At 40.1% G+C, this 16,216-nt stretch overlaps 3 protein-coding genes across 3 annotated transcripts; 1 reads left to right on the top strand and 2 right to left on the bottom strand.

The window, feature by feature from the left end:
- Nucleotides 1-1,303: 1,303 nt before the first annotated feature.
- Nucleotides 1,304-5,897, bottom strand: LOC145467159 (actin-binding protein IPP-like). Its single transcript, XM_081450709.1, has 3 exons — nt 4,108-5,897; nt 3,003-3,146; nt 1,304-1,935 (listed from the first exon to the last, which is right to left on the bottom strand). Exons 1-3 carry the CDS (start codon nt 5,417-5,419, stop codon nt 1,652-1,654), a joined length of 1,740 nt encoding a protein of 579 aa, XP_081306835.1. The 5' UTR covers nt 5,420-5,897; the 3' UTR covers nt 1,304-1,651.
- Nucleotides 5,898-5,958: 61 nt separating this feature from the next.
- On the bottom strand, nt 5,959-11,043 carry LOC145467167 (lymphokine-activated killer T-cell-originated protein kinase-like). The gene is made up of 2 exons (XM_081450719.1): nt 10,206-11,043; nt 5,959-7,504 (listed from the first exon to the last, which is right to left on the bottom strand). The coding sequence occupies exons 1-2, from the start codon at nt 10,954-10,956 to the stop codon at nt 7,245-7,247; spliced, it is 1,011 nt and encodes a 336-aa protein (XP_081306845.1). The 5' UTR covers nt 10,957-11,043; the 3' UTR covers nt 5,959-7,244.
- LOC145467156 (heterogeneous nuclear ribonucleoprotein U-like protein 1) lies at nt 10,999-16,193 on the top strand. The gene is made up of 3 exons (XM_081450706.1): nt 10,999-11,448; nt 12,746-12,856; nt 14,153-16,193. Exons 1-3 carry the CDS (start codon nt 11,098-11,100, stop codon nt 15,836-15,838), a joined length of 2,148 nt encoding a protein of 715 aa, XP_081306832.1. The 5' UTR covers nt 10,999-11,097; the 3' UTR covers nt 15,839-16,193.
- Nucleotides 16,194-16,216: the final 23 nt, after the last annotated feature.

Raw genomic sequence — 16,216 nt, 5'->3', positions numbered from 1 at the left:
GAAAATAAAATTTCCCTGACCAAACAAATACAAAATGTTTGATCTAGTAGTGGCTTGAGACCTCAACTTATAGCCATCCTTACCACTCGTTCATTACGACTGATAAGTTTTCAACAAATTTTCCATCTGTATCAAGTAAAAATATCGTTGAGATCACAGTGACACTAAATGTTTCTTCCAGCCTTCAATGGCATTAAATCAGCCGTGTTAAATTTTCTCAACCTTCCCAGCCTCTCTTCAAAATGTCAATTTTCTCTGACTCACAATGAATTTCTTTGACTTTTCCCTGACCTTGGAAGATTTTTGTTTTTACCTGAATATTTCCTAACCTGTGGCAACCCTGCTGGAAGTTTGTGAATGCAGCCTGCACATGTTGAAACTTCACTAATCACTACACCAACTCCACTACCAAAGCAAGATAGCTTTGAAAAACAAAATTAGATAATCCAACAGCCATTTAACACAAAACGACTTCTCCTTTATTACTGTATTAACTGTTGGCAGCTTAAAATAAAGTCAATGGAATAAAAAATCTCTTACATTCCACCATTCTTATTCAGGATGCCTGTGTATTTATTTTTAAGAATTACAAGTTTGTGTGAAAGAAGAGCTGAAATTCTTTCAATGTTGCAAAAGTCATGGAAAACCAAGGAATTTACTTTGTAGAAGTTCACCAACACTATTAGCTTTTAAGAAAAACATTTGCAAAGTTGACTTGGATATTTTGAATGACAGTTCTGGTAATAATTGCATTCTATGTGGTTCTTAATGTCTTTTATGTATTTTTATCTACATTTCTCATGCATTTTAATCTTATTTATATTTTTACATTGTAAATAATTATTATTCTTAATTCACTTTCAAGCATAATATAAAGATCTTGTTATTTTTATGTTAAAGTCTTCCCATTTAGTGGTTTTATTAAAGCCATTTTAGCCTGCCACTTAAATAAAGGTATTATGAACTTTCTTACTTACTAATAATGGATGTGTTATAAACAATAATTATTGGATGAGGTTTTTGTGATATACAGAATAATCAAGGTCTCGCTAAGGGTTATCAGCCAAAGCCGAAGGATGAGACTGATAACCTCTACCTTGACCTTGATCATTCTGGATATCACGAAAACTGAATCTAATAATTGTTTTATTATAGATTGAATGAAAAAAAAAAAAAAGAAGAAATGGAAGTCATGTTTTTGCGTCTTCACTGACAGCAAGCAACACAAAGTGCACGAAGTTGACATGATCATGATTACCCTTAGAAATCATGCGCTGCAGTCATACATGTGATGACATGATTACCCGTGACCTTGAGTGTCTTTGACATGATTATTGTCTAATCTACAGCTAGATGACATCACAGGTGCTGATTTTGAAATTCACGGTACACTTTTGGCCAATCAGAAAAGAGATAGCGAGTTCAATGTATAATAAAAACCACTATTTAATTTATCAGTCAGTAGTCGTGCAGCCTCACTCCCAGTCAACAAGGAGAGAGACTCTAGGAGCAAGACTGATACCTGCGCAGAGACTTGACAAGAAGTGAAACAATATCTTCAGGGCCTGGTCTGCCATGCCGCTGTTGGGTTTGTTGTGGAATGCCCCTGCACAGCTGGCTCATGTACAGGTTTGCAAGTGTCGTCATCAGACTAAACAATCCCAATACCAAAATCGCACCTACTAAAACACAAGTCTGTCACATGTTTCCATTTCCTCTTCTTTGGATCGTACATATCAACACCTGTTAGTGTGACAGGAGGTGAGTACTCTTCACTGGTGGTCCGACCACCAAATACATACAATAACCCACTGCTAACTGCGACCGCCAATCCTGCCCTTGGCTTCTCCATAGGGACCACTTCTGTCCATTGGTTTCTGTCCAGATCAAAGCGCTCAACACTAGCCAAGGCCCCGTCTGGTTCATTGGAACCACCTGCAGTAAGAGCCACTACAGTTACCAAACGTTCAGGGGGATACATGTACCAGTCATCATCAGTCCTTATCGCGCCATTGGATGCATAAGGCCTGTAGGAATTTATCTTGTCCAAAGATCCTGCCAAGATCTTTGAAGATCCTGGAGGATCGAGGATCCTTGACAATCATTGCAAAACAAGATCTTTCAAGTAATATATCAAACATGAGTGACAGTGTTTCATCAGGATATCCAAACACAGAGAAGAGAGTTGAAAATATGACGCACAGTGGAGTATTTTTGACAAAATTCAAGGTGTTTGGATAGCCAATGAAACACTGTCTTGGGTATTTGATACATCTTTTCAATTGAAACAAAAACTAAGGAGAAAACAGAGAAGCAAATTCATCAAAATCTATGCTAATTAAGACCGGGTATGCAAACCCACTTCATGGTTGTCATTTTCTTTGTTTTAACTTGATGAATTATTAATTAGTTTGAGAAGGATCTTTGAAGAAGGTCTTTAAGGATCTTGTGAGGTTTTTTTCTTTCTGTCCCTTTTTTAGGGAACTCAAGTGAATTAGGGAATAGAAAGTAATATATCAAACATCAAAGACCGTGTTTCACCACATTTTCAAACACCGACAAGAGAGTTGAAAATATGATGCGCAACAGAGTATTATTTTTTAACGAACTTTGAGGTGTTTCAAAATGTGTTCAAACCCGGCTTAAGTGTTTGATATATCTTCTCTATCAAAACTAAAAGTAAGAAGAAAACGGAGAAATTATATTGTAAAAATCTATGCTAATTAAGATCAGATATCCAAACACTGTCATGGTCGATGAATTACTAATGAGTTTGAGTAGTTCAGAAGAAAATGATCAGAAGCTGCAATGATGAAGGACCTGGCCTAACCATAAAAATACAAGGGCCATTCAAGCTGACTTTGATAACTAAAAAAGTATTTTTAATTACTAAATAAATTTAATTATCAATTAATTGAGGCAGAAAATTGAACTTGGACACTAGTCCAGTCAGCATTATAATTCGTGGTTCATCTTTCATCAGTCCATTTTGCACAACTTACCTACGGCATATAAGCTGCCTCCTAATGCTGCAAGTCCCAGGTATGCCCTTCTGTGACGCATGTCTGGTTGTCTGATCCATGTATCACTAACAGGGTTGTAACACTCAAACACTTTTAATTCTTCTCCCAACTCACTTAAACCACCTGTGAACCAGTGATAAGAGATAATATCTGTTATGAATTATCATTGCTATAGTAATCAAAATTTTTAGTTGGCCTGACACAAGTTTAAAAAATTCTTCATCTATAGTAACAGATAATAGTCAAGCTAACTTAACGTCAAAGGTTAGTCTTAAGAACAAAAATGGAGATTTATTTTATACATGATAAAAAAAGTATTGTCTATTCCCTCGTTAGCGGGGAAAAACTGTAAGTAAAGTTTATATTTTTTGCACCTGTCAGTAAGTCAAGCCAAACCTGCCACAGGGCTTGACCCTCCCCCCCTCTAATTCAGGGGCATAGCTAGGGGGGTCCTGGGGTGCCGGTCACCCCCCACCCCTTTGTAAGCCTTTTTAAGCAAACAACCTGCGACAGGTGGCAAAAGCGACATGACAATCTAGTGAGTGCCCTCACTTTGACACATTGTGACCGCCCATTTGAAAAATCTTGGTTACACCTCTGTAATTATGGCATACATTGTGTTGTGTATACTTTCACCTGGTTGTATTACATTCAACACTTAGTTTGAACAAGTGGAATAGTGACATTTAATATACAATTATTGGAAATTATTACAACTTTCAATAACTGGCAAACTCAGAAGTTCAAAACCTAGCTAATGACTGCATTTTTTGCTGCCATCAACCATGAAGATGACATTCTGAGTAGCTGGAGCTAGGCTAAGTAATATGCATATATACACTCAGGTTGAAAGTGGTAAAAAGCCTGGAACTAGGGGATAAAAGGAAAGGGTGTAAAACTTTTTTGTTCAGAAGTCTTAGTTAGGATTTTTGTGCTAGTGTCAAGCTGCTTTTAAATATTTATTCTCAGTAGGGCAAACCATTGAAATACATGTAACCTTGCTATTTACTACCCAAAAACAGTTTTAAATTTCTAGCATATTTTTGACAAGATGTAAACAAACTGCAGCTTGCTTGAAACTTACCAGCAGCATAAATTAATCCGTCCATCTCAGCAACTCCAAGATGAAACCTCTTTGTTTCCACCTTACCTACAATGTCCCAGCGATCAAGGTCAGGATCATACCTCTCAACATTCTCTGCAATCTCAGATCCCACCCAACCACCAATCACAAACATAAAGTCTTCTACAACACAAACTCCACACGCTACACGGGGTGCTGTTAAGGGTGCGACAAGTGACCATGAATTCAAGGCTGGATCATAACACTCGACAGTATCATAAATTAACGAATCATTTTCACCACCAATTGCATATATCAGGCCTCCAATTGAGGCAACTGCATGCCCACTCCTTGCAAAGCTCAACTGTGCTGTTGTGAAACTGTCACAGGTCTGCAAAAAAGAGTCAAATTTCTCGACAGTGAAAAGAGATGATGTGTCACTCCACCGCCCTCCAACCCGTCGACTGTAACCTCCAATGATAAAAAAGCACTTTCTGGAAGCACGCCTTGGTTGGGTGTGGACCCGCTGTTGTTCACGGGCTAGTGATTGGTAATTGCGATACCCTTCAAGTAATCTTGCCAACATTCTTTGAATACTTGCGCTCTCACATGTGATGAGGTAATTCTCAAGGAATTTGGGGGAGATCAACGGGAGTCTTATTCGTTCAAGAATATTACCCAAAGCTTCTCTTCCTCTGGAGATATCATGCAAAGCCCATCGCATCGCAGCTTCAAACACTTGTTCTTCAGATTCAATTTTCAGCTCTTCTGACTCCAACAATTCAAGCAAAACAGTTTTGGTAAGTTGCAAAAACTCTTCTTGTTTGGAAACGTCGACAAAGTTTCTGTGAATGAAATCCAGCGCCGATTTAGACAACGGTGAACACGAATGAGCATCTGAAAACAGGTAAATCCCAACGCAATTCGACGAATCGAGTTCACGCTTCAAAAAATCGCAGCACATCACCTCGATATCTTCCACTTGCAGCATCTTTGATGCTGGTAAGAGCTGTTGGACATTATCCTCGTTGACCTCAACTTCACCAGTGTAGATAAAATGAAGAATTGTACCGAAGACATCAGCGTTTACACCGTGAATTTCAACATGTTCCAAGTAGCTTTCGGCCATACCACTTGTGAACATAACGTGAAAGTAAGGACTTGAAGCCGAAAGAACAACGCGATGAACGGAGAATTCTTTGCCACCAACTAACAAAGTCGCGTCACACATAGAACTTTCCTTCCATAATAAATGCAACTTATTTAATATCTTGAATGAATGTCCTTTGGCAAACGAGATTTTGTCTACTTTCACCGTTCGATGGTCCTCCATTTTGTTTGTTGTTTGAGCAAAAGTTCGCGGGCTCACTCAACCCCAATCCTCCAGATATGCAAATGAGGAATTCGAAAGTGATGACATCATAAATTGCTCTACTAAAACTGTACAATATTTAATCAAGAATATCTCTTGAAATATTTAAGTGGTGTTCTTCAAACTTGGCACCAGAAATGCACATTGCAAATGAAACAAAATGACACCCATCATGCTTTAATAGTCTTTTTCTTAGTTGCATGTATGATCCCTGGGATTTTTGTTAGAAATTACAGGAGTTTATTTTTTGCAATGACTGTAAAACACTAATATATTATGCAATATATGAATTAGTGTTACATAAATTCTGCCAATTATAATGTTATTATTTATCCTGGAATACCTTTAATTGGGAGACATTTATTTAAGGAAGGGGGTGGGAGATTATTGAAACAAGAGTGCCAAAAAGCTAAATCCCACCATTTCTACTGACAGTATTATACTCTCATCACCAGCGCTATTGTTTTTTTGCTAATCCGCAAAAGAAAAACATCAAATGATTTCCGATTCTACTTGCATTTTATTGTGTAAAACGTGCAACTTACATGTAATTCGTGGTACTACAGGTTTTCTTAATTTAAATACATGAATAGTATTTAATTATTTACTATGTTTTCAACTCTAGTACAAAATGTCTATTCAGTGCATTATAATGCTGACAATGTAATATTATCTAAAATAAATATAATTGCTTCTAACAATAATTCATCCGATATCATGTAACGCACAATTGTATGGCATGAAAACTTAGCGCTACATACTGTTACCATAGGATTGTTTTTACAAAATCCCTGATATATTTTGTGATTTACATGTACATGTAGAAGCATTTTCTTGTTGTCTAATATAATTCAGTCTCAAAATGGAAAGTGAAGGTCATTTCATGAAAATACTTCAACGATACTTGTCATAAATCTGCTAGTGCCAATAACTTTATAGCCTCTTGTACAGGTGAATTTTATGATGTTTGGGCTTGTTGTGCAGTCTTTTCAAAAATCATTCTTAGACCAACCCATCGAGCATTTAAGTAGCTGGAGGGTTGTGACTTGCAACCTAGATTCCTGTGAGTTGAGGTAAAGTCTGTGATAGCTATAGATTAAACTTAGTCGCCTCTACTGGCTGGCGACTACAGCTGAATTTTAGGCTAACAAAAGAATTATGTTGAGGACGGGTCAATACAAACACCAAATATTTGATAGCCCCCATATTAAGGTCAGGTCAGAAAATCTCAATGCCAGCAAGAGGCATCAAATGAAATGCCTTTTGATACTGCATGTACTAAATGTCTCCTACAGAGGCTGCTCATTACTCTGGTCAGCAACAAAAGAGTAGTACTGTTGTGTGCAGTTGAAATTTGGAAGGAATGTTTTGTTACCTGACATTGATGAATGTGTTATATTGAGCAGAAAATGTGAGGAAAAAAGGTGTAAAGCAGTTTTTAGACATTTCTCAGTTAATAAATTGAACTCTTGGACTTGTTTGTTTGTGTTGTTGGTGCAGCTATAGAGTACCGAACAACAATCAACACTAATAGCGCGAGACAACCCTGTATTTCAACAAACATATCAAGTGACATCCCAGGTAACTCAATGACATCACAATATCGATATCCAAATTGATGTTGAAGAAAATATTCAGTGTCGTATTTGGTATTGTATTAATCTGTTTAAAACAGTATCAGTCCATCCCTAAACTATGTAAAAATTTTCAGGCAAATCAAGTCTATTCACTGTTAGCAATAGCTTCTATACATTCAGGTACCAAACTCTTCTAGCATATTGTACCCTTAAATCTGGACATTTTTGGCTATGATCTCAGGCTGAAGAGCAACAACTATGTCTTTAGCACTTGGCCTTTCTCTTGGGTCTTCAGAGGTACAGCAGCAAAACAGCTGAATCACAGGACTCATCATGGAATCTGCTGTCTGAAATTTAGCTGGTAAAGGTGGTCGCGTGCCCAATGCTGCCAAATACTCCTCTGTGTCACAGTCACCATCATCTTCCTCGTCGTCACTGGTCAGTCCTGTGTTACCTTCTGAGTCACTGTCTGAAAAGTCAGAAAAAGATGTTTGCTAATTTTGCTGAAACATTTTAAGTCCTAAGATCTCCTAAGTCATGGGAGCCTATGAATGCACATGCTTCTCCTAAGATTGACAATCATGTAATAACTCCTTGAAAAGCAACAAGAATAAGTTATATGTGACCGAGGCAGGTTCTGGTGTTGTTAGTGAACAACGAAACAGACTTGTAGCCACAATAAAATTTATTTATGCAGGAATACAGAAATTATACAAAAGGAAAAAAAAGGGTGATTGCAAACTGAAAAGAATAAATTAAAATAGCAAATCACTAAAAATATTACAATAACATAATCAAAATATAATACAGAAATAATAGTAAAACTTGAGTGTTACAATGAGCATTCACTAAATTCCTACAAAGCATTGCATGACACTGAGTAAAATATTAATCCTCTTATCTGGCACTAATAAAAAGCTATTCTTAGAACTAAATGTGAATTAACTGAAAACAAGTGAAACATAAACCAAATAATAGCTCAAAACAGCAAAACAATGAAATAAACTGATCTTGCTAGCAATTTGAATAATTGTCCGACATAAAACTAAGAAAACTGTAAACTTGTTACTTTGTGTCAGGACAACATCTGTCATCATAGCTGGGTTAAACAAAGCTAGACTAACAGTGAAATATCTAATTTCAACAATGAACTCAGCACTAAAATGAGTCTTATGTAGAGACAAATACAATGTTTTGGAAACTACACATACAATGAATCCTAGATACAATTTGGACATGAATCAACAGAGGATTCAAGCAAAGATTAAACAATTGGTTTAAGATAAGTACAAGTTGACTGTAGTTTTGAACTTAAAACCTAAACTTTAGACATAATAACAAGGTTAAATGTGACATACCAAAATCCTGAGTGAAACGAATCACTAACTTAGGTCACAAGGAACAGTACTTGACCAAGGGGTCCTCAACTTGAAAGTGCAGGTCTTGAACACTTTGAACCACTGAATTAAACTAACTAACTGCACTTCTTTTATTAGGAAACAAACAATAGAAGGAAATTCTCATGATTCTAGTACAAGGTGTGGTGGTGTGACATATAGGAAATTCATGATGTAAATCCTGTGTGGTTAGGTTATGTGGGTTGATTTGATAAAGAAAGGAAATAGTTTCTACCAAACTGAAATTCTAAATTTGTGCTAAAAATGCATTGTCATGTTTTTGTGAACCTGGTCACATATACATTTGAAAACTAGGGATATCATATTACCAAATGTTTCAGGGTTGCTATTAAGGTTTGAACCACCTGTTGCCTTGATCTTCACACCTATTGCAAACCTGTTTCTTTGTGAGTGAATTATTTCAATGACAGCTGTACAGACAAGTTCACCACTAACATCAAGGGCCCATCAAGCATACTCAGCTGTAACAAGTGTTACAGACTGCGAACCATGATAGCCCTGATGTCAACAATGCTTTGGGTAAATTTACACGTAAGAGGTTTGGTGCTTAGTCATTGCTCCTCAATCAGATTGCTGGAATAACGCATAAAATTTAATAGGATTTGCACGATGGTACAATCTGACTACAACTACTAGAATCCTTTACCGTTTCTGTTTCCTAACATTAATTAGGACAAAAATTATTTGTACCACTGGGAATTTAAAATTTAAATGATAAAGAAAAACTGAAAGGAATTCTTATATTTGTAGTCAAATGACAACAATGTGCGAATCTGCTATTGGGATGAGTAACAGTGCAGAAAACAACAATATTGGACTGGAGAAGTACATATATGTCAAAGGTATTTTCAACCTGAAAAACAAATTAAAACAAACACATTTGGGAGATTGCTAGCCTGCAAGCAGGCTCACATTGGAGTACAAGTGCATGTGGCGTAGCCGCGCACGTGAAATCGAGTGGAATTCATCAGACTCCTTCCTGCCAGATCGCTTTGCTCTTCGCCACTCGCCTGTGTGACTCAAAGGTGAGCCTGCTTGCAGGCTAGGAGATTGTATTGCCACCCACTCACCATCACTCTACTCCACCCCAGCACCAGGGCTGTCATTAAGTTTTGAGTCACCAGCACACTGGTTGTCCACACCTGCAGCAAACTTGTTACTTTGTGGGTGAATTCTATCAACAACAGGCAATTTCACCCGTAGTATCAAGGGGAAATCAAGCATAGTCAGGCACAACAGGTGTCACGGGTTACAGCCCTTAATGACAGTCCTGATTCCTTATTGGTGCATCCCCTCCTAAGAAAAATCCTGGTATCCACCCCTGAAGTTCTATGAAACTCAGCCAAAGTTTATGCATTTTCCTACATGTGTACTTGCTGTATCAGGGAGATTAGGGATTCATATGGGAGACTGGGAAATTTGGTGTATCTGGACGAGTTCACAGGTTGGAATACATGTCCATGCTTCCACTTTTGTACGGTAAATGTCTATATGGAATCATGTCTCTCTCTAACTGCTTATGATAATAACTATTTCCAACTATTGGATGGGGATCACCATTGTAAGGAAGGGGTGCTGGAGTGATGAGGAGAGGGGGTTGGTTGAGGAAGGGAGGAAAGGGGGGGGGGGGGCAGGGGAGGGAGTTACATGTAGGTAGGGGAAATTTCATCCAACTGACCTATAGGTTTTACCCACCACTAAATTTAAGACCTACTCTATTTCAAAGTGACAGGAAATTGATAGAGGTTTTACCTGCCAGTAGATCAACGTGCGGCACATTCAAAGCGAGCATCTCCCAGATCAGAAGTCCATAAGCGAAGATATCTGCTTTGTCTGTGATAACATCGCCTTTTAAAGCTTCTTTGCACTTCCATGGCTCTGTACCGATGTATCTATCTCCTGGATTTTTCAACCCACTCAGGTCATCTTTTAGTCTGATCGCTACACCAAAATCACAAAGTTTCACAGCGTCGAAGTTGCCTCGGATAAGAACATTTCCACTCTTTATGTCGCCATGAAGGATCTTTTTTTCGTTGTGTAGGTAATTTAGAGCGTTCGCAATGGCCCAAGAGACTTTCAGGACTTCTTCATGAGTAAAATCTTCCTCCAGAAATGCTTTCTCTTCGATGATGTCTTCCAGAGCTTTGTGACAGTCTTCCATCGCAAGGCAAAGTTCGCCATCCACAGTGCCAGAAATGGCGCGAAAGCCGACAATGTTGGGGTGTTGGAGTTGTTTTAAAATGCTGGCTTCCAAAGCCAGTCTCTCGCTTATTCCCGATCGTGCCTTCTTGTTCACCTTTTTCACGGCCCAAGGAGATCTCAAGTCGTTTTCGTTGGTCTCTCGGTTAAATCGGTAAACGGAAACTCCTGTACCACAACCAAGTCTTGTCATGAAGGGAGATGGAGGGATCATAAACGGCGACGCATTGTACGGTGATATTCCGCCTTCGTCGCACAATCGGCTTCCACTTCTTTGGCTAACGGGGGTAGAAAACTCGCCCATGCTTTAGAAAGGCTGCAAAATGCTCAAACACAGCTCGAATATATAATTTGACAATCAAACGCTTCTGTCTGTTTGTTTGTGTCGTTTGTTGTCAAATTTCAAATATTCCGCGTTTTTATTGGTCAATGCTCTCAATGCGTCATGGGATTATTTTACACGCGGCCGCCATCTTGGATCTCGAATGTAGCGGTAGTCGTATACAGGTTTTCTACGTCTCAGCTTTTGCTTACAATGTATCGACAAGAATACAATCAAAACTACGGCCAGTACGAATCGTATAGCCAGTATCATGGACAATACGCGGGCTACAACACCGATTCCGCTGCACCTAGTTCGTATGGTTCTCAACCTCGCATTGTTTTGGACGACTACAACAGTGATCTGAATTTTGTTATTGAGCCTGACGGTATAACAGGATCGAGTTTGCACAAGGATGGGTTTGAATATATGTGGGCTGGAGCGAGGGCAACTCACGGTATTCGAACTGGCAAGGTAAGATGCAATAAAACGTTGGTACATCTAGATGTATGTGGTGCCTGTCAAGAAATCGGTGAAATCGATCGATGATCGATTGGAAATGTTACAATGGCTGCAGAAATTCTCGCGAGTTCATTGGCTAATTTTCATTGTCAATAAGCGGACAGACACATGAATTTATAATTTCTGCAAAGTTGACGAGACGAGCGAGAGCGGACAATTTGACAATTTGTTATTGTAGAAAAGAATAAGTTGACATCTCCTTTTCATGCATCTGTCCTGTTGTTGTTAATGAATTTCATTATGACATTGTCAAAGTGGTCTGTGGATCCACTCGGCTATCGCCTCTTGGATCCGCAGCCACTTTGACAATGCCATGATGAAATTAATGATCAATAACAGTGCAGACACATGAGACACTGACATCAATTTGTTAATTGATGATTGATTAAAAATCAGGATTAAAAGCTAACCAGAGTGTAAATTTTCTTGTAGACAAATGTTTTTCACTACTGTTGTTTTGTGTACTCTGAGATTATTCAAACTCAAAACAGAAGGCAAAACAATATACAGAAAACCTTACTGCAAAGTTGCAAACCTCAAATCCTAATTCTTGCATATCCTGGGTTAACTGGGTTGGTTTAACTGGGCTTTCAACAATCCGGTCCAGGAGCTCTGCTTTTAATAGCTTGACTTAATCTATATGTTATATTACTAGCTCCATGAGCTGGTGAGATGAATCAAATCCTGAGTTGTGATTGGCTACCCGAACAGGCAAGATCCTACTACATTTGTACTTTGTCCGCTCTGGATTATGCACTTCATCCTTCAAGAAAAAATTCTTTTTGGTGTTCTTTAATATACAGCTGTACAATATCAAAATGCTTTTTGACCAAAACTTGTTCAGTCAAGATTGCTTGACACTTGTCTCATCCTTGTTTGCGTGTTTATGGACCTTGACTTAATCTCGGTCTATAAATTTAACATGCAAAAAAGAACTTGGCCAATATCCTGCCATTTTGACCTCAGGCTAGGTTAATAATTATAGCCCAGATGTAACGTGGGGGCATCTGTTCTGACATAAATACTACTGTCCATGCAATTTTACTCGCTGCTATGACACCAGATTACTACATCTGACACATCTGTTGAAACCATACTGTAATTAGCGTAGAACTCCAGTAGTAAACCTTGCCCAAAAATATGATTTATGTGAAAAGACCAAGTCACTTTCACTTACCAGTTACAATCTTGGATACTTTAGTAGTGTCATGAAAGCTCTAACATACAAATACTTTTGTGCCATCTACAGGTCTGCTTTGAAGTTCGTATACTGGAAAAACTGCCAGTAACAATGCCAGAAACAGAAACTAATCCTCATGTTGTGAGGGTAGGCTGGTCTGTGGACAGAGCAAACCTTCAGGTTAGTGAAGCTTAGTTGCTCTTGGATCCTTCAAGCTGTACCACCCATAAGAGCACAAAGTTAAACCTCCCAATACAGCTACCTCTCATAAGCATGCTGGAAGAGACCAACTTTAAATAACTACTGTCGAACCTCTTACTATTAATACGCCACCTGCTAAGTGGGCACCCCTTAATAAGTGGCCAGTTATCAAAGTGGCTAAATCACGGTCAGTAGGTAAAGTCTGCATACGAGCCAAGTGGCCCATCAGGCCGGAGCTTATCCTGGTTTCTGTAGCATGAAGCGATTAGGAGTATTTCTACTCCCCCCTGGATGGGATGCTAGTCCATCGCAGGGTTACCCCCAGCATTAAGTTTGCCGGTACCCATTTATACACCTGGGTGGAGAGAGGAGGCGGTGGAGTGGAGTAAAGTGTCTTGCCCAAGAACACAACACAATGTCCCCAGCCAGGGCTCGAACCCGGACCGCTTGATCCCGAGACGAGCGCACTAACCATGAGGCCACCACGCCTCACTGTCAGTAAAATACTGTAAATACATGTAAAACCTTTATTTACCAGCCACCTTTTGGTCGTCCTGATGAGGATTTTCCTATTGCCTCTACCCCTATTAAACAGCCACCCAAAATTGATATATGTAGTTTGACTTCGTTTTGGAAGAGGCCATGACAGATAACAGTCCTAAATGGAAAGGGATGCCTGGTAAAACACTGAAACACACGTTTGATATAATTGTGTTGATGTGATTCCATGTTTACTTCAGCAGTTTTCTTGATGGTAAAAATATGTTCAGGGTACACCACCCTCTATTAACTGGCCAATCTCTCTTAAGCAGCCACCTTCCACTTCTCCAAGGTAAAGGGAAAGTCTGCATGCGAGCCAAGTGGCCCATCAGGCCGGAGCTTATCCCGGTTTCTGTGGCATGAAGTGACTAGGAGTATTTCTACTCCCCCCTGGATGGGATGCTAGTCCATTGCAGGGTTACCCCCAGCATTAAGTTTGCCAGTACCCATTTATTCACGTGGGTGGAGAGAGGCACTGTGAGAGTAAAGTGTCTTGCCCAAGAACACAACACAATGTCCCCGGCCAGGGTTCAAACCCGGACTGCTCAATCCGGAGACAAGCGCACTAACCATGAGGCCACCGCGCCTCCCCCACTTCTCCAAGGGTGGCTGCAATAGTGGTTCGACTGCATACATGTACATTCTTTTTTAAAATCTTTTATATTTTTTCTGGGATGACATAGAATTTCTGCCTGATTAGTGCAACAACTGAAATCTCTTTTAATTAATTTGTAGGTAGGGGAAGACACCTTGTCATATGGTTATGGTGGTACAGGGAAAGTTTCTGTGAACAACAAGTTTTTTGATTATGGCGAACCTTATTCTACTGGCGACATTATTTGTTGCTGTATAGACCTGGACGCTAATCCAAGGGTTGTTCTTTTTACCAAAAATGGAAGGTACCTGGGCGTGGCTTTTCGTCTTGGTGCAGAATCAAATGGACAGACTTTCTTTCCTCATGTTACTGTCAAGAACATGAGCCTTGCAATCAACTTTGGCCAGCATGAGCCCTACTCACCACCTCTCCAGGGTTTTAGCTTGATTTCGAGGGTGCCACCTCAGAATTTAGAACGAGGGTCAGTTGGGCCAGCCTCCAGACAGGAATGTGAGATTATCATGATGGTGGGGCTACCAGGAGCTGGTAAGACCGTTTGGGCGACGAAATACGCCAACGACCATCCAGAGAAGAAGTACTGCATTCTGGGAACAAATACGATCATGGACAAGATGAAAGTGATGGGTTTGATGCGGAAACGAAACTACCATGGCCGCTGGGACGCCCTCATCAAGCAAGCAACTGATACCTTGAACAAGATGTTCAAAATTGCAGAGAGGAAGAATCGTAACTATATCCTTGACCAGACCAATGTGTACTTCAGTGCTCGAAGGAGAAAGATGAGCAACTTCCGTGGCTACCGACGGATTGCTGCAGTGGTTGTGACCACGGATGAGGTGTTGAAAGAGCGCACTGCAAAGAGGGAAAAAGAAGAGGGGAAGATTGTGCCAGAGTCTGCAGTGCTTGAGATGAAAGCGAATTTTGTTTTGCCGGAAGTCGGCGAGATTTTTGATGATGTGTGGTTCATTGAAGAAGACAAAGCCACTTCTGAGCGCCTTGTGGCCGAGTTTCAACGGGCAGGAAAAGAGTATAAGGAAAACGAGAAGAAACGAAAACCGTCTGAGGAATCAGGATCAAGTGGGAGCCATTCTTTCGTCGATAAGAGACCCCGAATTGACCATCCAGGAGGCCCTTCCATGTCTTTGCAGGGTGGCCCTCGAGGTCAGCATCCCGGCCACAGTGACCATCATGGCGGATTCCAAGGGAACTATCTTGCAAGAGGGGCTCGTGGCGCATCAAATAATGTACCCTTTCGAGGACCTCCGCTAGGAGCCCACGGGGCCCCAGTTAGGTCATTTAATGACTATGGACAATCTCAGGGACAGAGACAACAAGGTGAGCCCTATGGGACATACGATACAGGGCCACAGAGAGGGCACAATGATTATGGACCTTCTCAAGGATACGGAAGACCAGACAAGGCATATGGGACTTATGATTCAGGGCCTCCAATGAGGTACAATGATCTTCGACCTCATCAGGGACATGAAAGAGGAAGCGAGCCATATGGGGCGTATGGTTCAGGGCCTCCAAAGAGGTACGATGACTATGGACCTTCTTACAGACACCAAGAGAGCCACGGCCGCAATAACGGGCATTCCTTTGACTCTTCCCATCACCAACCACCAGGTAGCGGGGAAGGTAGATACAGTCAAGCTGCGCCCGCCTATGGTCAGCAGTATGGGCAATCCTACGACAGCCAAAGTACCTCACGCTCGTACCCACGAGAACACGATTATTACCCAGGGGGAGTACAGAGGGAGCAAGCACCACAGGGTGGGAGAAGTGAGCAGTATAGGTATTAGACGTGATATTATTTGTAATCACCGTGCAAAGAGGGCTTTTCGTCGTGGAAAGAGGCCGTACCAGGAGATTCTATTAACTTTGAATGACTCACCCAACGACCACAAAAATATTCATAATTTTTACGACGTTACTTAGTTGCTAAAGGAGTAGACATATACTTTCTTAATTGACGAGGGATCGTTTCTTAGTGTAAGAAGATTTTACCAGTAGATGGCTCAATGTTGCCAATCACGTTTGGTTAATATGAGATCTATGCTCTAATTGTTGCATATGTACCGCTAGATCTGTGATACCTTTTAAATTATTCCTCGGTAGTTAATTATTTGTTATTGTTAGAAATCGTTTTTTAACCAGCTTACTTTTATTGTCATTGTTCT

Source organism: Orbicella franksi, chromosome 14 (genome assembly GCF_964199315.1).
Source record: "Orbicella franksi chromosome 14, jaOrbFran1.1, whole genome shotgun sequence".
NCBI classification, from domain to species: domain Eukaryota; kingdom Metazoa; phylum Cnidaria; class Anthozoa; order Scleractinia; family Merulinidae; genus Orbicella; species Orbicella franksi.
This window is presented reverse-complemented; position numbering and strand designations above follow the sequence as displayed.